General features: G+C 45.3%; 1 protein-coding gene across 1 annotated transcript in view; it reads right to left on the reverse strand.

The window, feature by feature from the left end:
* Positions 1–26,349, reverse strand: part of ARHGAP25 (Rho GTPase activating protein 25) — a 54,676-nt gene that overhangs the window by 13,804 nt on the left and 14,523 nt on the right. Inside the window, exons 2-8 of the mRNA XM_034761782.1 lie at positions 20,270–20,469; positions 15,647–15,734; positions 14,106–14,225; positions 9,003–9,210; positions 2,941–3,073; positions 1,421–1,494; positions 5–126 (exon numbers count right to left, since the gene is read on the reverse strand). Coding sequence (XP_034617673.1) covers positions 5–126; positions 1,421–1,494; positions 2,941–3,073; positions 9,003–9,210; positions 14,106–14,225; positions 15,647–15,734; positions 20,270–20,469 — 945 coding nt within the window. The remainder of the gene's footprint in view (positions 1–4; positions 127–1,420; positions 1,495–2,940; positions 3,074–9,002; positions 9,211–14,105; positions 14,226–15,646; positions 15,735–20,269; positions 20,470–26,349) is intronic.

Here is a 26,349-nt window from a genome sequence, read left to right on the forward strand (position 1 = left end):
GTACCTCTCATAATAACTGCAGGATCCTCTATCTTCGGCCTGATGAGATTCACTCCAATCACTGTTGCCAGATTATCCACACTCATCTTGTTGACGCTGGAGTTCAGCTGTATTTCATGTAGGAACCTGCCGGAATCCAAGGAGAAAAATTCCACATTGGAAAACAAACAGTCTGAAGATAAATCTGTTAAAGATGTTATAAAAGCCTAATAATCCGCACAGCACTTGCTCCAGGCCCCAGTGACAGAAACATAGATACAGGCCCCTTATTATTTCATAGCACACTGAGGCTTTGTCTTTTACGCATCTCTACAGAAGCCAAATCTGTCAAGTGGTAAAAGAGTTGTGTCCCCCCAAAAACAAAAAGAAACAAAGATTGGTTTGATCCTTAATGATGTTGCCAAAGAAAAATAAGACAGCAAGCAGGGCTGGGCTAGGGCGAAACTCAACAGTTTCACTATGCAAGAGTTTGGCTAAATATTGTCCTTGATTCTGACTCTTGTGGATTCAATGTGCTACACATGGGAGTGTACATACAAGGCCAAATTGAGCTCATTGTGGTCAGTAAATTCATAGGTTTTAAAGTGAGAAGGGGGCATTTTGATCACCTGTTCTGTGGATCATCTATCCTGGCGTCCTCTATAACAGTGGCCAAAGAATTTCACCCACAAATTACTGCATCCAGCATAAAATTATGTCTCTGTTTGCCAGGGCTAGATTTAACCCACAGAGTTTCCCTCTCAGTTTTGGGCCAAGCAAAATTTGTGGCAACCCCTGAATTTTTAACAGATTTCTCATTAAAACTAATTGAAACCATGTGTCAGGTAGTTTTTTACGAGAATCTATATAAACTGGCTCATGTTTACTCAAAGCACAAAAAGGCCAGAAAATCCAGACCCAGGTAAGAAACCACCCAAAGTTTGGGAGTGTCCAGATCTGAGATTTTGGTTCAGGCCTTTGCAATGTTTTGATTCAGATTCATGTTCAGATTTCAGACTCTCCCAGTGTCCTGGGGCATTTGGATCCAGGAGGTTGGTGAGAGCCCATCTTTTTGCACCTGAGCTGAATTTCAAGTCTGCAAAAGAAAGAAAAAAACGAAAAGAAAAAACCCAAAACAGGTGAGTTTTGCATGGTTTGGGATTTACTGGTAGACAATTTTGTTCAAATCTCTTCAGCTCATCTGTCCAGTTACAGAGAAAATCAACTTTGTGCAGGGGGCTCACAAAAGAGGTTAGTCCCCTGAAGTTTTAAGGGGCACCTGAGTGGAGCCTAAGGCAGTCTAGTGTTTGCTCTCTGCACAAGTGTCAGTTTCACCTTTAGAGACTAAAGCCTAGATCCTCAAGATCCCCAGATCTGGGCCTAACTTCTCACGCACCATGATGAGAGTTGGGCTGTTTGTACATGATGACAGAGTACATACCTGCAGATATAACTGAGGAGGTTGTAATTGACTCGGGGAAGCAGGGACAGCTGCTTCACTAGCTCCTGATGACCCTAAACACAATTTAAAAATTGCTTTGTAAAGGCTCATAAACTTATCTGAATTCCAAAACATGTGTGAATTTGCCCAGTTTCTCCAAGCACATCCTGGTGTGGTATCTCCTCTCAGTGCTTGCTCGCCTTTGGAACTGAATCCACACATGTTATCATAGTCCCATTAGTGTGATGGACAATACCGATTAGTCTGATCCATTATGGCAGTGTTTCCCAAACTTGGGACGCCGCTTGTTTAGGGAAAGCCCCTGGCGGGCTGGGCTGGTTTGTTTACCTGCCGCATCTGCAGGTTTGGCTGATCGCGGCTCCCACTTTTTTGGCTGAGTGACTGGAATGTTAAAAGAAACCCATGGGTTCTCAGCTTCTATATATATAGATCTCCCCTCAGACTCCCACAGGTAGCAACACACAATGGCTGGTTGGTTGGATGTGAGAAAGCAAGGTTGAAGTCGTCTGTTGGACATGTCACCCACAGTCCCTCTGCTCTGTTCCTGCTGCTAAGAAAGTTCTGACCCCAGTGACTCACTCGTATTTCCCCAAACCATTGTTCCCATCAGCCCTTTGCTTCTCTCTGTCTCTTCATTTACCCCATCTCCTTTCTTGCTCACCCCATCAGCTCTCCTGCCGACCACCCTCTAGACTCAGAGTGATACGAGGCATGCAGGATGTTGCATTTCCTTTTTCTGATAATTGTTTACACTTTTCATTTACTGCAGGGACTCAGCTAAAACAGGAAATATGAGAGACGGGGCAGCTTTCAGGATTCGCACACCCCTGACAGCTAAACCTTAAGATAGGTAAGCCCATGCGGCCAGATTGGGGAGCTAAGTTTACTTATTTTAACAGCAGTTCAGACAGGAAGACACATTCTGGATTTAAAACCCAGTTAGTCACACACAAACCCCTCTAGCGTGTAACTGAGCACACCCTCAGACACTCTTCTGCTGGAAGTGACAACAACAAGGTGGGGCCAGCAGGGTGGCTGAGTGAAGGGGTGAAGGGGAGAAAGCAAATAGTCTTTTTCCCTAGGGCACCAATACTGGCCAGGATGCTAGTGTATCTTTTCAGCTACTTTTTTGAGACTGTAAAGCACCAAATTTGTCCCCCATGTAACTCCATGGCAGTTGGTGAACCCGACCTGGTCGAATTACACCAGAGGGGTAGTTATTAATTATATTTACTACGGTAATGCTCTAAGGGCCAACCAAAAATATGGCCCCATTATGCTAGGCACTGCACAGAGTAGCAGACATTCCCTTCCCCAAATTGTGTCTCTTCTTTTCTATCTATCTAGTCCCATACCCATCCCTTTATCTAATCTATCTAGGTCATCCATCACCATTGTATTTAAGCACTGAATTGTAGATGCTTTTGATTCATAAAGCACTTCAATTTCCAACAAGTGTTTTTTTAAGGGGGGTGGAATAAATGCATGGTCATTGGTACCTTCATTTCATCAGCATTCAGAAGCATTCCACACAGGAGGAAGTCCTCATACTGCAACCACGGTACAACGGGCTCCGGGAGTTCCCTCAGGTAGAGTTTGAACAAAGAGGCCACCGTATGTACATCTGTATCGCTGTAGAACAAATGGTGAGATTGGAATAAAAGGATCCACTCAAGTGAGACTCAGCTGCTGTTGGCTAGGGAACCATATATCTGTTTTTCTCATCATGGTTGTGTGAATTGAGCGTTCGGGAAAGATGACTATTTTGAGCAACAATAGCCTCCCCCTCAGGAGAGGAGAGGGGCCACAAAGGAACAGAGGACAACTAAAGAGTGGGGACAAATCAAAATTGTAGGAGCAGGCCACCAGTGAGGGCACCAGGCAGAGAACCCCAGGCAGCACCCACTGCTTTGAGACTGGACTAAAGGAGACAGTGGAAGAAAAGTGAATGCTTGGCAGATCTTTCTGCTCTACCATAACATTGGTGGTTTCCCAGCAGTCATAATCCGGGTAGTGTTTTCCTATCCTACATTTGAGTCCCGGGTGTTTTTATGCATTTACTTAACAGGCAAATATTTTCTAGCACTCACATATTTGGCAGGCCTTTTCCATTCAGAGTTGGCAAAGCTTGTCTGGGTTTTTAAGGTTAACGGCAATTACTGAACATGTTCTGCTAGGACAGATGTTTGCAGCTTTGCATACCATATAGTTTATATTCTGTCAAAAAGGACACTGTCAAACTTGGTCTCTGTTTCGACCTACCTTGAAGTTGTTAAACTGTTATAATCTACTGGCAAGAATCCACCAGGTCATTTATTTTTTAGGTTGTTGGGTTTTTTCTTTAAAGCCTACCACTCTCTCACTAAGAAATGCTGTAAAAGCCACAATTTTTGTAGACCCTACCAAAACAAAATATCATGAGCTTCATCTGCCTGCTCGGCATCATCATTTCGCTAACAAGCACCATGCCACAGTGCTGTGCTGGCAAAGATGACTACGCAAAAAAATATATATATATGGAGACTTGGAAAGGAAACTGAAGTTATCAAATTGTTGCTGTCGTTGTTATATCAGAAGAGCCAGTGACTGGTCTTCCCCAATCCATCCCAGGGATTAAAGTAAGAGGAGGCAGAGGGGAGCACAGCTCTGCTAAAAACAGAGGAGAGCGGTGTATGGAGAATCTAGTCCTTTTGCTATGATCAGTGATGTAGGTGACCTTACTGTGACATCTACTCACTGCCAAGACCTGAGATTTTGCCAACACGCCTTTGCAGAGTCTAGATCGAAGCTGAGAAATGGTAACACCTGTTTTCTCTTGAGTCCTGACCCACATACGGGTAGAGAGATTTATTTCCTATTGCTGCAGACAGCGCAGTCCTATAAACATGGCACTGGGTGTGCGTGCGTGCTGTTGCACCTAGGTTGGCAATACGCTTCATACTGAGCTTTCTAGATCTTCTTTTCAAATCCACTAGTGGCCAAGTGCATCCTTCTCAAATAGCATCTAGACCAGGGCTTTAGAGCAGGTTCCATTGCTGCCACTGACTCACTGTGGGTGTGTCTACACAGCAAGCAGCAGCCCCCAACCACGCGTCTCAGAGCCTGGGACGCCACACTTGGGCTTACGCTATGGTGTTAAAAATAACTGAGTACATGGTCAGGCTCTTAAGCCTAGGGAGCAGGGTGGGCTTCAAGCCTTCAGAGCCTGAGCACCAGCTCAAGCCACAAAGTGTACCATGGCCGGTTTTGAGTTAGCCCCACGAGCCTGAGTCTGTTGACCTGAACCCTGAGACGTGCTTAACCGCTCTGTGTCTTGCCTCTGTACCTACCTAATGCCTGATCCTGTCAACACTTGGGCCTCGTTGCCACTAAAAAGGAATTGCTGGTATAGCTGTACCAGCAAACACAGCTGATACCAGCTAAAGTGAGCTTTTGAGCTTATACCAATTCCCCAAAGAAAATAAGCCAAAGGGCTTTTTTGCTGGTGTAACTGCGGCTACACTAGGGCTGTTGCTGGCATAACTCTGTTGGTCAGGGGTATGATATTTTTTAACTAGCATGGCCCTCTGCTTTACTATGAGTCAGTGGATGGCTCACATGCTAAAAGTTAAACATGTACGTAAATATTTGCAGGACTGGGGCTCTTCTCAGGACTGCTGTGAGTCCGTCTAGACACAGATTTTGTACTATAGAACTAGTAGTGTGGGTTGTTGCTTTTTTTTTTATCTTTAATGTTATACTAATGAAATCCCTAGGGTGGATTCAGTTATACTAGTACAAAGATGCCTTCTGCCATTACTGCTAATTCCCTTGCCTATACAGGAGTAGTTATCCTGGTATAAGCACTTTATACAGATATAACTGAGTCCATATTATGCAGGTGATACCATTCTAATTACACCAGTATAGCTAAAGCGGTATGACTTTTGTGTGTAGACAAGCCCAAGCCCAAGACCTCTGCCACTCAAGTCAAATCGGCGTTTTCCCATTGGTTCAGGGGAGCCAAATCACTCCCGATGTTTATAAAGAGCTTAAAGATTCTCAGTTTAAGTGCAAAGTGTTATTACCATCCAGTGATTCCTAGGAATTCACATACTGTTTATCCCAAATCCTGTGATACAAAACCAACATTACAGGGCACCGAGAAAACAACGGCTAATCCAAGTTTTTCTTCTGTGACCCATTGCAAAACATTGTTCTGCAAAAAGGCTTTACCTTCCTGCGAACCCAGCACAGGTTGTAACAAGAGGATTTGCCAGGTTGTGATTCAGAAGCTCAGAAAGCCAGAGCTATTCAGCTCTAACAAGCAAGAGCTGTTCAACTCCAACAAGGAAGACCCAGGGAGACCAGGTTTCAAACACAACAGACACAGTGACTTTCAGAGGTCAGCTTGGCACAGGGATTATTCTAAGTGTAAGAGCTGTGGTTCACCTAACTGCCTTTATGTGAATTTTCCTTTCTATATAAAGAAAAATAATGAAAAGGAAGGGTGGGCTTGTGGTTAAAGTGTTGGGCTAAGACTCTAAAAACAGTGGTTCACTTCCCAGTACTGCACCTAGAGGAAATTAATCAAAACTTTCCATGGTCTCTAATTTAGGGGCACCGCTCTCTTTTTGGGTGCTCAGTTTAAGATACCTAGTGCTAGATTTTCAGAAGGCCTGAACCCTTGCAACTCTGTTTGTTGTCATCAAGAGCAGCCCCTCCGCAATCAGGTTCAGGGGGTCTCAAAGCTGAGCTTCCCCAAAATCAGCAGTCAGTTTGGAAAGGCTCCTGGTCCTAGAGGGAATGTTGCCACTGATGTGAGCAGGACTCAAAGGAGGCGCCGATGCTGCAGAGGTCAGGTAAATAACCCCAGATCTGGCCGGTGCCTGTAGAGAAAGGGGCACTGGAATGTCTGAGAGGGAGACAGGTTCATCTATGCCCTGCACCTCCTTGTTTCCAGTATTGTGAGTGGGCTGGGAGCTGACCAAGATCAGAATCCCTGAGCCAGGTCTGATCCCCCAGTGCCCTGCACCTCATGGGAGTGCTTACACCTGTGGCACACGTTCTGCATCAGCAGCATTTTGCACTGCCATGGGTGACTGCACCAGGCTCAGGGCCTGGAGAATCAGACCCTTGTGTATATGGCACCGAGCACCCAGATCCTTCATCCAAAGCAATCACAAAGGGTTTAACCCCATCTCCAAGCAGGTGAGAAGGGTTAGAGATAATGAGACAGGACAGCTCACTGGGGGGAAGGGATTCAATTAGGAACTAATGAGTCAAATCAGGAAGCTTTATAAAGAGAGGCCCAGAAACCTTCTTCTCTCCTTTCTTTTTGCAAGGCCTGTATTACAGAGTGCCGGGAGAGAAGATAGTAGTTTATGCTATTACAAGAACTTCTACAATAGCACATACATGGAGGGAGGGGAGCTGAGGTATAGAATGATGCCCTTTATTGGTGATTGCATTGGTTGGCAGAGTGTCTTGAATCTGAACTCTGTGTTAGCCTTGTGTTAGGAAACAGAGCATGGTTTGGGGGGGGGATACAGAGTGGTATGAAAAATATTTTTTTTCCAAAATGGGGTAAATCCTAGGACTGGAAGGGAACTCAAAAGGTGATTTAGTCCAGCCCCACATGCTGAGGTAGGACCAAATGTTACACCTTGTCATTCATTATTATTATTATTAATTATTATCTGGATTGCTGTAGTGTAGTGCCTCAGGTCCTTTGTTATAGACCAGGACCACGTTGTCCTAGGTGTTGTACCCACACAAAACGAAAGGACAGTTTGTGCCCCTAGGAGCTGACAATCTAAATATAAGATAAGAGACAACAGAAGGGGGAATACAAGGAGATAGTGAGAGGATATTGGTCAGTATGGTAGGCAATGGTCTCTGCACATGAACAGCCTAGCCATTGTCAAGTTTTTTTTATAGGCATCAGGGCAAAGGAGAGTTTTAAGAAGGGATTTGAAGGCGGGATTTGAAGGCGGATAATGAGGTAGCTTAATGGATCTGTACAGGGAGCAACTCCCAGGCATGTGGGGCAGCATCGGAGACAGCACCGTGGTGCTCGTTAGTAAATTTAACAAGTCGCCAATGGAAGCTAACATCCTGGGCAGATCAGAAGCAAGGGTCGACTGGTCAACCGTGAACAAAAGATGCTACAAAGGGAAAGGGCTAACTCTGAAGGGCCTTGAAGGTGAGGACAAGCAGCCTATGTCCAATGCAATAGAAAAGGGAAAGCCAGTGGTGGGATATACCCGGAAGTAGGAAAGAATCAGTGGGAAAAGTAACTGGGGGTGGGGGGCGCAAATAGGATCCTTAAAGATTTAGGATGAATGAAATAAGACCCACCCAGAATTATAGAATCATAGATGATCAGGGTTGGAAGAGACCTCAGGAGGTCATCTAGTCCAACTCCCTGCTCAAAGCAGGACCAACACTAATTTTCTCCACTGAACCTAATGACAATCCCCAGTTCACTTCCACCTCACCCAAGCATATCCCTTTAATGTCTGACAGCAAAGGTCAGATGAGAGAAAATGCCATTAATGCTGTATTCCCTCACTTTGGGGCCTTGTTTCCTATCTATCTTTTGGCAGGTAGGAGACTGCATTGTTAAGCTGGCTCCTCATTACAACATTCAGTTCCTCAGCTGTGCATTTGCTGTTAATCCCAGTTTGAAAAATGACAAAATCCTAGAGATTAATGCCAGAAAGGACCATCCTATCTAGTCTGACCTTCTGCACATCAGATGCCCCTACACACCATCCAGCCCCCTCCATAAAAAGCTCAACAACCAAAATTTGATCAAGTATTACATGATGGTCTCCTTTTGAAAGCAAAGTGTGATTGCTGATAGGTAACACCTCCTTGGAATCCTTCGCTATCCTGCCCTTCCACATTTAAAAGGAAAGGTCAGCCATGCCTGAAAGTTCCTATCATCTTTAGCCTATTTGGGGACATTTGTGGAGTGAGTTTGTGGGTCTCAGCCAAACTCCTCATTAGTGGCTGTTTGTCCACATCACCTAAGTCGCTCATTATAGTCAGTGGTAACTGGTGGTTTCAGCAGATGGGCCAAGGGCTGAATGGGGCATGAGGACTAAAGTCTGCCCTAGAGGTGGTTCCTCCGGGCAGGATTGGGGCATTTTGTCAAGGCAGAGTTTGCGGGAAAGATCTGCACTGCAGCTGTTTGCTGAGCATGTTCTGTAGGTAAAGAGGGGACCTGAATTTCGGTCAGTCCAGCGCCTTTCCCCACAGGGGGGCCCTGGTAACTTCCTGGGATTCTTCTCCTCCTAAACAATGAGCATTGTTGTCTGCCCAATTATCCCTCCAACCCTGCTCTCACAGCCCAGGCTTTGACTTTCGGTTAACCCCCATCTTTTTTTTTTTTTGAACCCTCCTTTCTAATTGGGGGAATGATCTTTCTTGCACAATGGGCAGAGTCTTATCTGCTTCTCCACAGAGATCAACCAGGCCAGTGACTTCCACAAGCCTGCAGTTAACAAAAGCAGTAGATAGACCGACTGAACCCTGAAGGTCTTTGCTGGGTGGGATCAGGAAATATAAACATTACCGGTCAAAAGATGGCCTTTCCCCAGCGTCAAATGCATCCCTCAGCTGCTTCACCAGGTTGTCCTGGCCAGGCAGTCGGAAGATGCCCTCCTCGTTCATGCCGTGCTCGCGTATGAACTCTGCGCATGTCTCCACCAAGATGGGGACCAGGTGCTGCCCGAATTTCTGTTCATATGCCACAGTCTCAGCCAAGCGCTGGCCAAATACCACTAGATAGAAGAAGGGTATTGTTAATAAAGGATAGAGGTAGGCCCAGAGGCAGGGGTGGGATTTATCCCTGGTCCCTTGTAATACTGTCATTGTCTGGAGCTTCTTTCAAAGCTGAACAGAGGTTTGGTTGGTAGATGAAAATAAAGGGCCAGATCCTCAGCTCAAACACCATGGACTTTCATGGAGCTATGCTGATTTACATCAGCTGAGAATCTGGCCCACTGTGTCATCAAAACTTAGAAACTGCCAGACCAGACCAGAACTATGGTCCATCGAGCCTAGTATCAGTGGCCACTGCAAGAGGCTTCAGGCAATACACCGAAGGGTGCAATGGAGATGTCGTCTTGATGCTTATATGTGGCTCAGCTTATGCTTTGTCTGCCCGCTCGTTGCAAACTTCTACTGAAACTCCCTTAAAGGAAATCCCTGCCCTCAAATAAGCAGAAAAATTCAGCTCTGAACTTCCCCAAAGTTCAGGGTTTGAGACCACGGTTTCAATTCATTTATTCATGTTTCTGTTTATAACAGTGGTTCTCAAACTTTTGTACTGGTGACCCCTTTCACATAGCAAGTCTGAGTGCGACCCCCCCTCCTTATAAATTAAAACACTTTTTATATATTTAACACCATTATAAATGCTGGAGGCAAAGCGGGGTTTGGGGTGGAGCCTGAAAGCTCATGACACCCCCATGTAATAACCTTGTGACCCCCTCAGGGGTCCTGACCCCCAGTTTGAGAACCCCTGGTTTATAAGATCCCTCAGCCCTGTACAGCAACCAGATGGAAAGGTTAACATGCCATGGCATATGGAGATTGGTACCCCATGCAGAAGTTTGCTTTATCTTTGTCTTAAAATATCCAGTGGCAAACACTTTGTTACAAACATTCCTCCTGAGTGTTTGATGGCAGATACATCAGGAGAAAATCTAAGAGAAATCACTGAAGAAATGATGGAAAATAAAACGTCTTCTGATGAATTAAATTAGCCTGTGTTAAACCCTTTCCTGCAAAGAGTGTTAATACTTTACATCTTCAAAGGACCAAACAAATGTTAAGTAATCCTTCCCCACAACCCCCTTGTATTAAGTAGTATTGTCTCTGCTTTATAGAAGGGGAGCCTGAAATACAGCCAAGATGGGGATATAAGAAAAATGCTGGTGGGGAGACTGAGTGAATATGAAAAATGTCAATAGGATAGCAAAAATGCGGAGGGCTGGGGATATGTCATTTCATTAGCACTGCCGCTGACAAACACGCAGAGTGAAGGTACCTGTGAATTAAGAGCCAGATTATATGGGTTACTTTGGGGATCTGTCTCTTCAATCTCCCTGCCACTGTCACACATCACGGAGATGCCTATGAGTTAACTCCAGGTGAAGTCAACGGCTCAGCAGTTCTAAAAACTGGGCCCTTCCATGTCGAGCAAGCTGCTAACATCAAGTCAAATGTCAGAACCAGGCTAGGACTCAGAGATTCTTGGTTTCCAGTCCCCTGCTGGACCTCACTGACTCTTTTATTTGGAGATGAGAGATCACTAGTAAAACAGAGGTCTTAAAACTAAGATGGCAAAAGAAAAACGGCCTCGTAATGCAGCTCCAGCTGAGTTTGGGCTGGGAGCCTTTCCCTAGCCTAATCCCTAATGTGTCCTCCGCCAGTCAGCTATATTTTTAAAAAGGGGGCAGTACCTTTCCTCCGGAGCAAAGGCTTTTTCCTCCTGAACTCCCAGCAGAAAACCAACCCTAAGGCTGGAATGCAGCAGCCTTCATCCCAGCTCTTCATCCTCGGGGCTTTAGGCATGATGACAGCAGAGATGCCCCAGACTCAAGTGGCTCCAAAATATTAATGACAAAGGGTCCCACAGCCTCCTCCTAGATTTTACCACGTAATGTGTTCACCTCCTGTTCCAAAGGCTGAAATAATCTCTGTGTATCTCTTGCAGATCAGCATTATGCTCATAAATACTCCCGTCTGAAACCACAAGACTTGTCAGCACGTGCCTTATGGTGGTTTTTTTTCATTGACACAAGACTCCCTTTTGCTTTTAAATAATGAACATAAACCTGTCATTGTATTCAGTAAAAGTATAAATGGCTTCTTTTTCTTAGTAACTCATTATCTGCCCTCACCCTGGAGGATCATAAAAATCCAACCCTCTACCAACATGGCTCTATACATCAGTCATTCCATCTGACACACTGTTAGCATGTCAGCCAGCTCAGAGACGCTCCTTGGGTGTCAGGCTGGTAAAGGGGCTCGGAGGCATTTTGAAAGGTTTCATTTCACTCGGCACAGTCTCTTTGCTTTTTAACGTGGAGCAAATTAACAAACAGCTGCCTTATCTATGTGAGTCACCAGGGGCATCTTTCAAGGGGGTTGCAACCCAAGCCTAAGGCATGCAGATGTACAAAACAGTCTGTGTCCTATTCTCAAGTTTGCTGTTTGGGAAGGAAGGGATAGCTCAGTGGTTTGAGCATTGGCCTGCTAAAGCCAGGGTTGGGAGTTCAATCCTTTGAAGGGGCCACTTAGGGATTGGGGGGCAAAAAATTGGTCCTACTAGTGAAGGCAGGGGACTGGACTCAATGACTTTTTCAAGGTCCCCTTCCAGTTCTATGAGATAGGTATATCTCCATATTAAAAAAAAAAAAAAAAAAATCCCTTAACCCCCAAGTTAATTGATACCATGGCATGGGTCAACATCACTGAAAAGAGGCCTGGATCCTCATTTATGGGGAGGCCCCTTTACGCTCACTTCACCCTGCCAGCGCAATTCCTTGGTGTAAAAGAGCAGCAGGCCTGGAGTCTTTATTTGCCATCATGTGACTTTTTAGGGGGCTGATCTTGGAAATCCCTTGCTCAAATGACCCTAGATTTGAACCCCGGATGGTACTGCAACTTTCCAAACAATCGGAGGGGGGTTTAGAGCACTTAGAAAAACTGGCTTTTAAACATTAACCTGACCTACAGCAGAGTGAGTGGCTTGGCTAGAATAAAGCTGCTCTAATCAATGCCAACCACTAACATCAGGTCTTCATCTGGGTATAGTTATTATTTGAATCACAGTAGCACTGAAAGGCCCCAACTGAGATCAGGGCTCTGTTGTGCTAGGAGCTGTACAGTCACATAGTGAGAGACAGTCCCTGCCCAAAGAGCTTAGAGCTTAAATATACAAGATGGACAAAAAGAGAAATGGGGAAACAGAGGAGGAGAGAATTGTCCAGGTCAGTCAGAAACACAACCCATGTCTAATCCAGTGCTCTGTCCATTGGACCATGCTCTCTCTCTCTCTCATATATTTTTATATAAAATACTCAGTTCACTCCTATATGAACTACAACTAATTCTGAAGATGAATCATTCTTGATGGCAAAGCCTGTCAGTCTGAGCCCACCACAGAAGGTTCCTCTGTTGTAGGCTTTACCCCAGGGCTGTTACAATGTCACTTGCGGGGAATGTCAATAATGCTGTAAGATCATGAGCAAAATATTAACTTTTTTTTTAATGTCTAGTTAGTATTATAAAGCACTGTCATGGTCAGATACCACAGTGATGGGCACTCCTGGAAATCCTTAAGATAGCTGGATGAGGTCGATACTCCCGTTGCCTCTGGGTGTAGCTACAACAATGACAAATTTACAGAACACTCCTTTCTAATTGCCTAGTCTCCCCTTCCTCCCCCTTTGCACAAGCATAAATAGCTGCACAAGATGCTGGGCTGTGGGGAGCCGGATGCTATAACTCTCTCCTGCACCCAGCAGGGGGAGGGGAGATGACCAGGGTGCCCAAGTTACAAAGACAAACCTTGTGACTCTGCTGAGAATGGGCGAGATGGCTATGAGACAAAGGGAGGCAGTGTGGTCTAGAAGTTAGAGCAAGGGAATCAGTATCTGGATTTCCTGAGTTCTATTCTTAGCTCTTCTACTGACTCACTGATAGCTCTGGCTAGAAGTTGGTCTAGGGCTGGATGCCTACTGATGTCAATGGGAGTCTCTTTCCAAGGGACATTGGATCAGGTCCATAGTGCCCCACTTACTTTTGGGCTGCTATTTACTTAAAATGCAAGCTCTTTGGGGCAGGGACCACCTTTTTCCTCTGTTTGTACAGCGCTTGGCACAGTGAGGTCCTGATCCATGAGCAAGGATCCTGAGCTCTTGCACAATACAAATAAATAATAATATATAAATAAATCACACATAACCCTTCCATGCTCCCATTACAACAACTTACCTACATGGCAGCTATGTTGAAAGGTTTAATTAGCATATGTAAAGCGCTTTGATTTCCTTGGGTGAAAGTTAAGAACATAAGAATTGCCATACTGGGTCAGACCAAAGGTCCATCTAGCCCAGTATTCCATCTTCTGAGAGTGGCCAATGCCAGGTGCCCCAGAAGGAATGCACAGAACAGGTAACCATCAAGTGATACATTCCCAGCTTCTGGCAGAGACTAGGGACACCATCCCTGCCCATCCTGGCTAATAGCCATTGATGGACCTATCTTCCATGAACTTATCTAATTCTTTTTTTGAACCCTGTTAGTCTTGGCCTTCACAACATCCTCTGGCAAGGAGTTCCACAGGTTGACTGTGCACTGTGTGGAAAAAATACTTCCTTTTGTTCATTTTAAACCTGCTGCCTATTAATTTCATTTGGTAATCACTAGTTCTTGTGTTTATGAGACAGAGTAAATAATACTCCCTTATTTACTTTCTCCACACCAGTCATGATTTTATAGACTCTACCATATCCTCCCTTAGTTGTCTCTCTTCCAAGTTGAAAAGTCCAAGTCTTATTAATCTCTCCTCATATGGCAGCCATTCCATACCCCTAATCTATGCTATAGAAGCATAAGATGTTATTGAAAAGCCACCCCCAGGGCCATTTCAGCTCCCCTTTACCTCCTGATGGAGATCCCACCACTCTTCGGATCGACTTAACCCACTCATCCATCTCGGACTGGGAGTTGGCCATCAGTACATAGGAGTCTTGTCCTGTTCGATTCTGGTCTCCCGAGACCCCTGCAAAAACAATTACTCGTAAAGGGAGTTGGGGGTGGAACAAAGACACATGCCCTTATTGATTTCTTAGCTAAGTGCTATGGGCCCAAAAAACCCATTATCCCATTCATCTCGATCTAGCTGTAAAATGAGGTGGTGTCTCAGGGAGACGTGTTGTTTACACCATCTCTAAAGCTTTCCACCAAGGAAATGAACTAACAGAAAATGAACATCACGGCGGAATGAATAGTTATCCTGTTTTCTCTGAACGCTCTGCTCGGTGCATTTACCTGGTACCTTCTCCCAAAGTATATTTTCCAGAGTGACTTACAAATTTGGAGCCTGATTCTCTTCCCCACCCCACCCCACCCCTACCCCCACCCCGCCAACAATGTCATTCCAGCAACTTTAGAGGAGATACTCCTGGTTTACCCTGGTGTAAATAAGAGGACAATCAGGCCCCATATATACTGTACAGGAATCCCTTAGCCACCAGTGAAAAGCAGCCAACTCTGGAGTGGAATGTGGCAGTTCTTTATCAGTTTAAGACTGAGTGAAGAACACATGGCCAGTTGAAATTAGTCATTTTTAATTAGACCCAAATCGGGCACTTGTCAGGACACTGGAGTTCTATCCATTTTCCAGCCAGCTCTACTCACTGTGGGATGTCTGTCATTTCCTGACATTTCAAATTTTGTTTTTGTTCTGAATCAGAAACAAATTGAAAATGATGAAATTTCTCGCAAAATGGAAATTCTGAAAAATTTAGATTTGGAAGCATTTTGTTTCGATAATGTTGAACCATAATATAATATAAAATATTACATATATCAATAAAATATAAGATTGAAAATAATATTAGACTGTTAGCAGCTGAAAGCCTATGCTATCGCATGGATGTAGTTTGTAATATCAAATGGCTGAGAACTTAAAAACTGGAAGGTAACAAACTGCGAATCCCAGTGATGGTTGAACCTGTTGATATTCTGAAGAAAAAGACCTCTCGACCATGTTTGTAGCAATTTCCATTATTTCACACTGAGTCAGCAGACATTCTAGGCTTCAGAGTAATGCACACAGAGTGACAATCCTGGAATCTTATTGTATAGACAATATAAAATTCAACAGGAAGTCAAATGAAATGAGAACATTAAAATAAAACATTTTACCGAGAAAGCCAAAACCATTCATTTTGATACTTTTCCCATCAAAATTTTTGCCACAATCGATTGTTTCCAGAAAACATCTAGATGTCAACAAAACTTCATTTTCTCACAGAAAACCGTTCCATCAAAAAATTTTCAAGCAGCTCTCCCAGTGAGTCTCCCCCATGCTTGGTGGATCTACAGCTGGGGCACCATATTAAGCCGTAAGCATGGGATGTCTAGCCTTTAGAGACAAGAAGGAGACGGGAGATCTCTGTGTTGTGTCATGGTGCTCACCCGGAATGATTTCAAAGATAAACTTCCCCGCTTCCTCTGGGTTGCTGACTGCCTCCTTGATAGTGCTTCCCTGCAGAAATAGGCAGCCCTAGAAACAAAGACAGCAATAGCCTTGAATCAGCCATTTAAAAATAAAACCCTCCTCTTTGGACCATGTTGGTAATGAAGGATCGAATCATAGCAATTTTGGGCTGGAAGGGACCTCCAGAAGTCGTCAGGGTCCAGCTGCCTGCACTGTAGCAGGACTAAGTAAACCTAGACCATCCCTGACAGGTGTTTGTGCAACATGTTCTTAAAAAAACTCCAATGATGGGGACTCCACAACCTCCCTCAGAAGCCTGTTCCAGATCTTAACTACCCTCATAGTTAGAAAGTTTTCTCTAGTATCTAACCTAAACCTCCCTTACTTCAGATGAAGCCCATTACTTCTTGCCCTACCTGCGGTGGACATGGAAAACAATTGATCACCACCCTCTTTGTAACAGCCCTAAACATATTTGAAGACTGTTAACAAGTCCCCTCCTCAGTGTTATTGCTCAAGACTGAACAGGCTCAGGTTTTTTTTAACTTTTCCTCATAGGTCAGGTTTAAACCTTCATCATTTTTGTTGCTGTCTTCTGGACTCTCCCCGATTTGTCCACATCTTCCTCAAAGTGTGGTGCCTAGAAATGGACACATTACTCCAGCTGAGGTCTCGCCAGTGCCTAGGAGAGCACTGTTACCGTCTGTGTCTTACATACAACACTCCTGTTAATATATCCCAGATTGACGTTAGCCTTTTTTTTTTTTTTTTTGCAACTGCACCACATTGTTGACTCTCATTCAATTTGTGATCCATTGTAATCCCCCAGATCCTTCTCAGCAGTACCACCATCTAGCCAGTTATTTAAGAAGAATATCCCTTCGGCTGGCCACAAGGTGAGAAGGTTTGAGGAACATCTTCTTTAGCCTGGATACTCTCACTGTGGATTTTAGGGAAGCACCACTTTCAAACTGACTGAGTAGGTACATTCCATTACGATAAAGGCTACAACAGTTAGAACAGTCAGTATCACCAAGATCATCAGGCTTATGACTTTTGCTTCCACGTCATCAGATCACATGTCCAACCTAAAAAGGGATGTGGACCCAGGCTGGCAGACATAACTGCATGAGTCAGCACAAGCAATGTCTCAGAATAGGGCTGCAGAGGGGAGTAGGAGGTGGTGCCATGGATGCAAACAGACAGGGCTCTAGCTAATTACATGTTTAGGTAGCCCACTTTGCTCAGGCCACATGTGGGGGTTGCACCCAGCATCTTGGCAGTGCTAAAAGAATGAACCAAGTTGCTATGGTAATACCAATAATAATATTAATTAATAGTGAATTTCTACTGCTGCAGGCCGAGGTTCTCAACAGAAATACGGATGCATAGTTCCCTTTGAAATTAATGGGAGTAAATCTCTACGTCCCCTGGGTAGCTCTGCCAGTCTCCGTGTTCTAGCTAGAAGCAGTAGCAGACGCATATCTAGAGTTAACAGGAATTTTGTCATCAAAGGAATTTCAACAAAAAAATGGCTTTACATTTTCCACAATTTTTTGGTTTTGATGTAATTTTCATTGACATTTCCTACAAAAAAAGCAGAGTGTTTTTTTGTTTTGATTTGGGGAGGAGGACCCATGAAAAAAATCAGTTTGGGGTAAAAATGCTTAATTTTTAGTTGAGTGATAAATGGTTTTCAGAAACAAAAAAAGTCAGTTAAAAAACAACAAGAAAAATTGCAGGACATTTTGTCCAAAATGGAAAAGGGAAAAACATTTTTTTTTAAATTTCCTCTACAAAATATAAATATAATTTTTTTTTTACCGGCTCTACTTGTATGTGGATCAGCCACTATCATGGGGATATGTAACATATTAAACCAGGGATTATGTTTATGTTTTGGAGACAGCAGCTGAGTTAAAGGCAGTCTGGATGTTAAAAGCTGACTGATAAAAACACCTTGTATATCCATTGGGATGGAAGACAGGGTACCATGCAGAGAAGGGCTGCTCCTCTCCATCGGGAGGGCCACTCTTTGACCGGCATGCCATACATGGCCCATCATAGCATTTCATAAGACCTGTGGCCTGCTTCAACACACTATACTAATGGCCAATTTATTAGCATTTTGTTATTATGTTTACATCAGTTTTGTTTATACAAGTATGTAAATAGACAATACTGTACATAGAAACAACCTATCTAAATACACACAAAACAAGCTGAACTTTAAAATATAAATCAGTATAGGTGACTATTCATAGTTTAATAAGATTTAAAATCTGTTTGGCCCACTTGAGATTGTGCTTAGGCCCTCCTGTATAATAAGTTTGCGCACCACTGCTCTGCATTATTAATCTTCCTTCCAGCAAGGAGACACGGAGCTATAGAAGGAGGTAGGGCCATGTACCTGCTTTACTACCCTGGGAGTTTGTGATGTTCCATTTTTGTGTCATTCAGAGAGGATTTAAGCAGGTTCAGAGACCCAGCTTGGAAGAGTCAGGCAGCTCCTTTAAAAGAAAGATCCTGCAGCTGTGGGTGAAATTACTTCTAAGTCACTGGAGCTATATTCCCCTATATACCAGCAGCAGTAGCAGATGAAACCTTTGAAGTCAAGGGAGCTGAACCTAAATGGACCAGCAGGAAATCTCCCCACCTCCGCATGTGGCCACACAAGTGAATCGTGAGCTGTCCAAACATGGCCTTGGCTTTTTAAAGGTGGTTTGAAATGTTAGCTGTTGTTAACACCTCTTGTGCGTTCAGCTGTGTTGCAAATTATGTGGCAGGGAGGGAGGAGGGTGAGGAGGTGGAAAGGGATGCTAGATAAGTGGCAGGGCATGAACAAAGGCCTTCTGAGCTTCCCTCCTATTTTGTGACTATGGCAATAAACCCTTAGGGAGCTGGAGCCCACAGAAATCAGTAGAAGTCAGATCTACTAAAGAATATATTTCTGAAGAGCAAATATCCTGGCCTCGGAATGCATCAGATTACTCGGTGTTATCACAAAGGAGCCCCTTCCCAAAGGGTCATCCCTGCTCTGCAAAATTCAGACTACATTTTGCCCTGAGGTTTTTTTGGAAGCTCTATTTCTTGCCCTTTCATTCTTCACCTTATTCCCTCCAGCCCTCTTGGGTGACCAGGCACACAGCTGTGGTGGTGGCCACCTCAGGGTGCCAGTAGCTCTGGAAGCTTGTAAATGGGCCCCATACCGTCCCTACAAAGCTGCATAATTCATTCTGCCTCACTGCACATCTACTTAGGTCCTGCCCCCACTCCCTATTTCATAGCCAAAGAGAACAGAGTTCTACATCAAGGCTTGGCCTGAACTTAAACCCTGGAGCAGAACAACCCGAAGGCAGGACCTGGAACCCAACATTAGAGAGGCATTCTCTTCCCAGATCTCTAGCTGTCAGCTCAAGTGCTAAAACTGTTCTTAATCTTCCCCATCTCCTTTCTCAATCACTGTGAACAACTCCACCATCCTATGTTACTCAGGACCATAACCTGGGCATCAGCTTTGACTCCAACCTCTCTCTAGAACCTCCCCGGCAGGCTATGTCTAAATCTTGCCAATTCTTCTGACATTACGTCTCTAAGACATGGCCTTTCCTATCCATCCACCCCACTAAGACTCTTGTTCAAGCTCTCATCATGCCACGTCTCCGTCACTGCACTGTCCTTCTCACTGGCCTTGACAAATGCATTCTTGCCTCTCTCCTAGGGTGACCAGATAGCAAGTGTGAAAAATCGGGATGCGGGGGGAATAGGAGCCTATATAAGAAGAAGACCCAAAAATCGGGACTGTCCCTATAAAATCGGGACATCTGGCCACCCTACTCTCTCCTATCCATTCAGAATGCTGCTGCAAAGATCATTCTCCTAGTCTGTTGCGTGGACAACATCAGCCATCGCGGCCTCCCTTTCTTTATCACCTCAAACACAAGCTGCTTGTCTTCACTTCCAGGCCCTTCACAGCCCACCATCACCTCTACCACACCCCCCATCATCTCTCAGTCACTATCAAGACTCCCACCTCAGATCAGCCCACCGTGCCAGCCACTATCATCTACTTCTTACATTTTCAAACAAGCAGCTTTGTGCTTTCTCGCATCCTGCCCCTCACACTTGAGATAAACTTCCCTTAAACAGCTTCAAAATGAATTCATCCGCCTTTTCCGAACCCTCCTTAAAACTGTCCTTTGCCACAAGGCCTAGAAAACACTCGATAGCGGTTAGCACGCCAGTGTGCTGAGACCATTGCCTGTTACACTGACCAATACTGTCTCATTGTTACCATTGGTCTGTCTGTATCCACCACTTATACGTATCCAAACTCTTATATGTAGCTTGTAAGTGGCTTGGGGCAGGGACCCCTTCTGTGTTCGTACAGTGCCTAATACAATGGAGTCTTGGTCCATGAGTGGGACTCCTCAGTGCTATGGAAAGACAAGTAATAATAAATAGTAATATCAGTACCGCAGGGGGCAGGATATCCAGGGGCTTACCTCTGTGCTACATCCTCCCTGCCAAAAAACATCTCCCCTATGCCTCCCTTCAGGACCCTTCCTAGACCTAGGATACAAAGTGCTGGCTCACTGTACCTGGGGCTTGGCATCTTCCTCGTCCTTGTAGTAACACAGCTGCTGGCCCCTCAGTACAAAGTACCGCTGCTGCCAGTTCTTGACGATGGAGCGCTGCTTCTTCAGCCAGCCGATCTTCAGGGGCCGCTCCAGCAGGTTGGGGGAGGCTGCCCAGTTGCAGGCCGCCATGGGATCACCGGTCATCACGCTCCTGGAACGAGCTGGAGAGAGGAAGACAGATACATACTGACAGAGGGACATGGGATTCAAAGGAGCTCCCAGGTAGAGATTGTCAAGGCTGTCCCATTAGGGGAAAGCCCACCGTAGCATGGAAAGTGGGTCTCTTCAGATGGAGTTAAGTAAAACCTAAAATCGACTGCTCTGAGGCAATCAGAAGCAGCTATCTGTCCCCTCTGCCTGCGTAAAGCCAACGGGCTAGAGACTTTTAAAGGAAGTGGCTGCAGTATCTGTCAAAATATGCTTCCTTTTTCCTGCGTGGGAGTTACTGTCTCACAAATGAGAGAAGAGAATAATTAGCTTCTATATGGGACTGTTTCATTTAGACCCATCCAAAAAAAAGACACAGCAGTGATGGGGGAACTTTCAAAATGTATTTTAAAGCAGTGGCTCTCAACCAGAGGTACACGTACCCTTGGAGATACACAGCTGTCTACCCTAGGATACTTCAACTCATCTTGATATTTGCCTAGTTTTATAACAGACTACATAAAAGCACAAGTGAAGTCAGTACAAACTAAAATTTCATACAGACAACGACTTGTTTATATCACTCTCTATACCATACACTCAAATGTAAGTATAATATTTATATTCCAATTGATTTATTTTATAATTATATGATAAAAATGAGAAAGTCAGCCATTTTTTTTTCAGTAATAGTGTGGCTGTGACACTTTTTTGTACTTTTAGGTCTGATTTTATAAGCAAGTAGTTTTTAAGTGAGGTGAAACTTGGGGGTATGCAAGACAAATCAGACTCCTGAAAGGGGTACAGTAGTCTGGAAAGGTTTAGAGCCACTATTTTAAACTATTTATTCTGGGTGACACTTCTAAAGGTGCCATCTGCCTTTTGAACAGCTCACACAACACGTAACATCTGAAAGGCCAGTGAGATTGCAAACTCTTCGGGGCCTGGGCTGTCTTTTATTGTATGGTAAAGAGGTTCCTGGCACAAAGAGATCCTGATGGGTCCCTCTAGGAGGTAGAGCAATGTTGAATACCGATCCGGGGAGATTGTTTCCTAAAGAGGAAAGGTATCACTGTTCCTTTTATTTTCATCTATGGGACAGTCATCCGGGCACCGAAAGAGCTGTGCATCACACTCTCAGCATCGCAGGTCAGATTGTATTGTCGTTATGTGCATGGACGATACCGTAAATATACAGCGCAACTCTGTTTTACTGTTCCCTGCTTGTGGTAGCCATTTGACTCTCTGGGTGTGATTCTCCTCTCTCCTCATCAGCATAAATGGGAAATAAGTGCACTGACGTCAACAAAGTAAAGCTGCTGTGAGTGACCTAGGACTCAGGCCCTCTGAATCATCAGTCACATTTCAAAAGTCATTTCCTGTTGGCATGAATGTTCTTGCCCTTTATGCAACAGTAATCATAAAATCTACGTCTCGTCTAGTGCCTTTTAGAAAGGAGGTCAGTATTGTTATCCCTATTTTACAAATGGGGAAACTGAGGCACACTGGGGTGAAGTGACTTATCCCAGGTCACGAAGGAGCAGAACCAGGGATAGAACCTAGGTCTACTGAAGCCCAGTCCGGTACATTGGCCAAAGCCACTTGTAGGCTGTTCCAAGAGGTTAATGTCTGCAAGGTTAAAGACTTTCACACCTTTTCAGAGCTGCTCAGTTGCTCTGTCCACCTATCTACTTATATGGTCCCCACTATCATCTGAGCGGTTCCCGTTTACAAGTAAAAATAATAATGACTCTCTCTCTTCCTTTCCAGCTTGATTTGTTTTCTGTTTATCTTCTTGCTTCCATCTGTGCACATGGTGAGCAGGCACATCCTATGTCTATATGTGCATACATGTGCGTGTGTTAGGCGTGTGCGTTGTGCACATGCAAGTGTGTGCTGTGGGCTTGTGCTGGTGCACCTTGTTGTGGAGAAATTATTGAGGGACGTCTGAGCCAAAGAAATGAGTTATGTGCAGACTTCTGAAAGTGCTTCGTGGTTACTTCTGTGGTCAGGGAGTGTCAGGGGCGCTGGAGCAATTTACACAATGGGGGTGCTGAGAGCCATCTAACCAAACTGTAAACCCTGTGTATGATGGAAACCACTTCAAGCCAGGGGGTGCTGCAGCACCCCACGCATCCCTAAGTCTAGCACCTTTAGGGAGCGTTTCAGTTTAGAGGACTGCCAGTGAGGGTTAAATACAGCCCAGCTCCCACGAAGAAGAGCCCACTCTGTCGTTGCAAGACAGAAGCCTGCCTCTTTCGACTCATCTAGTCACATGCACCTGTGTGGAGTGGCTGCACAATGCTACCGGTCCAATTATGTTTCACACTCACTTTGCATGAGTGCAAAGAACTCCTCCAGGTGTGACGCCGTACAGAATCAGGGTTCTTGTTCCTGTGCATATGTTGATATGGGACATTCCCCAATATATGGATCTGGATTTAGGGTAGGCTTTTCAGAAGGGACCTGAGTTAGTCTTTCAATGGGATTTGAATTCCAGACTCCTTTACGGTATATCTACTGTGCAAAGATAAACCCGCAGTGCCGAGTCTCAGAAACCTGGCTCCAGCCTGAGTCCAAATGTTTTTAAGTGAGGTGAAACTTGGGGGTACACCTGCGCTTTTAGCCCTGCAGCCCAAGCCAATTGACTCAGGCTCTGAGATGCAGTGTAGACACACCCTGAGACCACAGCCTCAACAAGCATGATCAAAACGGGGGTTTCCTGATCAGAACCTCAGCAGTTAGAACTGTTCAAAACTCTGTTGCTAACACATCCCTGTTGTTCAAGCCCCATGAGAAAGGTTCAGAACATGCTAACAAAACACCTGCTAATTTACAGGGGCATTCCTGTTCCCTGATCACATCCCTTCATGCCACACAGGGGATGTTAACTACTCAGCGGGTAAGGATTTTTAGAGGATGATGCACAGCAAGAGGGCTGGATGGAGTGAAAATCTGACTTCATTAAACTGAATGTTGCTGTCTTGAGAGCACAGCACCACTAATGCAGAGGCCGTTCTGCAAATGTTTGTTTTGCAAAACCACAACCCGCTTCTAACGTGTTAAACAAGGACTGGGCAAACTTGAAACCATTCCATCTCTGTTGTACTACAAGCCACGCTCCCGCGCACAGCAATCATACAAGTGCGAGCTCTTGGCTGACAGCTCCGTTCTGATGAAAAGTGTCATCCAGGAGGCTACCATAACATGTCAAATAAGCGGGACGAAAGGTGCTGTCTATGCACAAGTATTCACTGCAGAGTTAGCCTGGGGTAGTTTAACGTGAGTGGAGTGTCCCCGCTACAAACATCTACCCAAGCCAGACCCATGTGGCTGCATCCACCGTGGTTCTGTGCTGGCCCATGTGCCGGGCCAGATTTCTAGCAAGACATCCTGTGGTTTTTAGTAGTGCATTGAAGTGGGCCACTCTATGACCTCATTTGTATAGTATTGTCTTGTCTGTTCTTCCTACGGAAATGCTCATGTGGGTCTTACTGACATCACACCACACCAGAAGGCAGGTATATCCGCTTCTGGCCAACTGCAGCACAGGGAAAGGGTTTCTTGAATGGCATGTCTCTGTTCCAATGCTGTCCAAGTGTCGCTGAAATGGAGCAGGGATAGGCTTGGCAGACTAAGCACCTGGGCTGGATGAACCTGAGTTCTCACTGCAAAGTAGGCAGGTTGCCAGCCTGGGTTGAATTAACACCCAAGCTGTAGCCTATAATCTCAGCCATGCCTGCTAGCCTGATGTGAAAGCACCCTCAAGCCTGGGTGAGAGGTTCTGTGTAGATTGAAGGGGTTGGGGCAACACCCAGACTAACTCTTGGGCCATCCTGCGTGCAGAGTGCTACTACATCAGAATGCTCCGGTCTCAGGCACGGTACAATGGAAGTGAAGGGGATGGTCTTATGGTTAAGGCACTGGACTGGGACTCAGGAGATTCCTGGCTCTGCCACAGTTTCCCTAAATGACATGGGGCAAGTCACTTTAACCTCGCTGCTCCTCAGCTCCCCATCTATACAATGGGGATAATGATACTTGCTTTCGTCCACCCTTTGTCGGACTTGTCCATTTGGAGTATAACTTAGGGACTGTCTCATACTACATGTATAAACAGCACCTACCGCTCTCGGGTCCTGACCTCAGTTGCGGTCTCTAGACCCCATTGTACTGCAAATTTTAATAAACGCTATACTCACTTTGCACAGGCACAAAGGACTGCACGAGGCAGCAGGCACTAAATAATCAGGCTCAACATTTTCATCATTATATCCCAAGCCCATCTGTGGTACTGTAGCTGTCATATCTCCAGTAACGGTGATTCCTCAGACCTCCCTCAGCAGATTGGTCCATTCTCTAATAGTTAGGAAGCTCAGTGATACCAGATGACAGAACAAGGAGCAATGGTCTCAAATTGCAGTGAGGGAGGTTTAGGTTGGATATTAGGAAAAACTTTTTCACTAGGAGGGTGGTGAAGCACTGGAATGGGTTACCCAGGGAAGTGGTGGAGTCTCCTTCCTTAGAGGTTTTTAAGGTCAGGCTTGACAAAGCCCTGGCTGGGATGATTTAGTTGGGGATTGGTCCTGCTTTGAGCAGGGGGTGGGACTAGATGACCTCCTGAGGTCCCTTCCAACACTGATATTCTATTACTCCTCTTTAATATTAAACTTGAATTTTCCTTGTTGCAGAGTAAGCCCATTACTGGACCATGAGCTCTGGCCTCCTTGACTAATGACCTCTTTACAACCCTTCCCATTTCTCTAGATAGTCATTGTGTGCCTTATTTCAGAAGCAAAGGTAGCTAATGCAGCAGCAACAGCAGAGATACCCCAGTGGTAACAGCAGCAGTATCTCCTTGCTCTGTACAATCTACTAATCTACCATCTCCTAACAGGCATTGCCGTGATGGGATGGATCTAAATGAATGCATAGGTTTTTAGCCTGCAATGCAAACCCCGTGTGTTGACACGATTTGCACGAGTGCAGTCTGACACCAGTACAGCTATACCAGTGGCGTGGTATGGACAAGGCCTGCAATTGCTCTTCCAGGTGCTATAGCATCACTTGAATGTAGGGTGACAAGACATCCCGATTTTATAGGGACAGTCCCGATTTTGGGGTCTTTTTCTTATATAGGCTCTTATTAGCCCTCCCACTCCCGCCCCGATTTTTCACATTTGCTGTCTGGTCATCCTACTTGGGTGTGAGCCGCTGAGATGTCCACTCTCATTGGAAAGCAAAACAAAGACCTGCACAGAGCGCTGTTATGTGAACTGAATGCCAGCTTGAGCTTCCCATGCCACATGCTAATGCACTGAGAGCCTGGACTCCTGGCTTCTCTTCCCAGCCCTGTTTTTCACTCGGACAAGTTACTTAACCTCTTTGTACCTCACATTACCAATCTGTAAAATGGGGATTTTAGATTTACCCTGCCATGCAAGGTGGTTGTGAGGAGTAGCTAACTAATGGAACACTCCTCTGCAGGCCTGTCCACACAGGGGTAATACGCTCCCTGGAGTCTGATTTCTGAAGCACACTGACATGCTGCACCCTGAGCCAGTGAGGGGTGCAGGTGGCCCACGCCAGCAGGGGATGGGGCAGAAGCAGCCAGGGAGGCCGTGGAAACCTGCAGCTAATTAGGGCAAGGCTTGTTAGGAGCCAGACAGGAGGCAGCTGCTGGGGCAGCCCAGATATAAGGCGCTGCCCAATAGAGCAGAGGGGAGTCTCTCCCTGCCAAGCCAGGGAGGAGGACTGGCTCCCAGAGATGGTACCTGAGATAGAGCAGTGCTGGACAGGCTCAGGGGAATGGAGGGTGAGCTCTGGCCTGTTACCTGCTAGGCTGCAGGCCCCTGCCAGAAAGGGCCAAGAAGGTGCAAGGGCCAAGGGGAAGT

This window comes from Trachemys scripta, chromosome 2 (assembly GCF_013100865.1).
Source record: "Trachemys scripta elegans isolate TJP31775 chromosome 2, CAS_Tse_1.0, whole genome shotgun sequence".
Classification (NCBI taxonomy): domain Eukaryota; kingdom Metazoa; phylum Chordata; order Testudines; family Emydidae; genus Trachemys; species Trachemys scripta.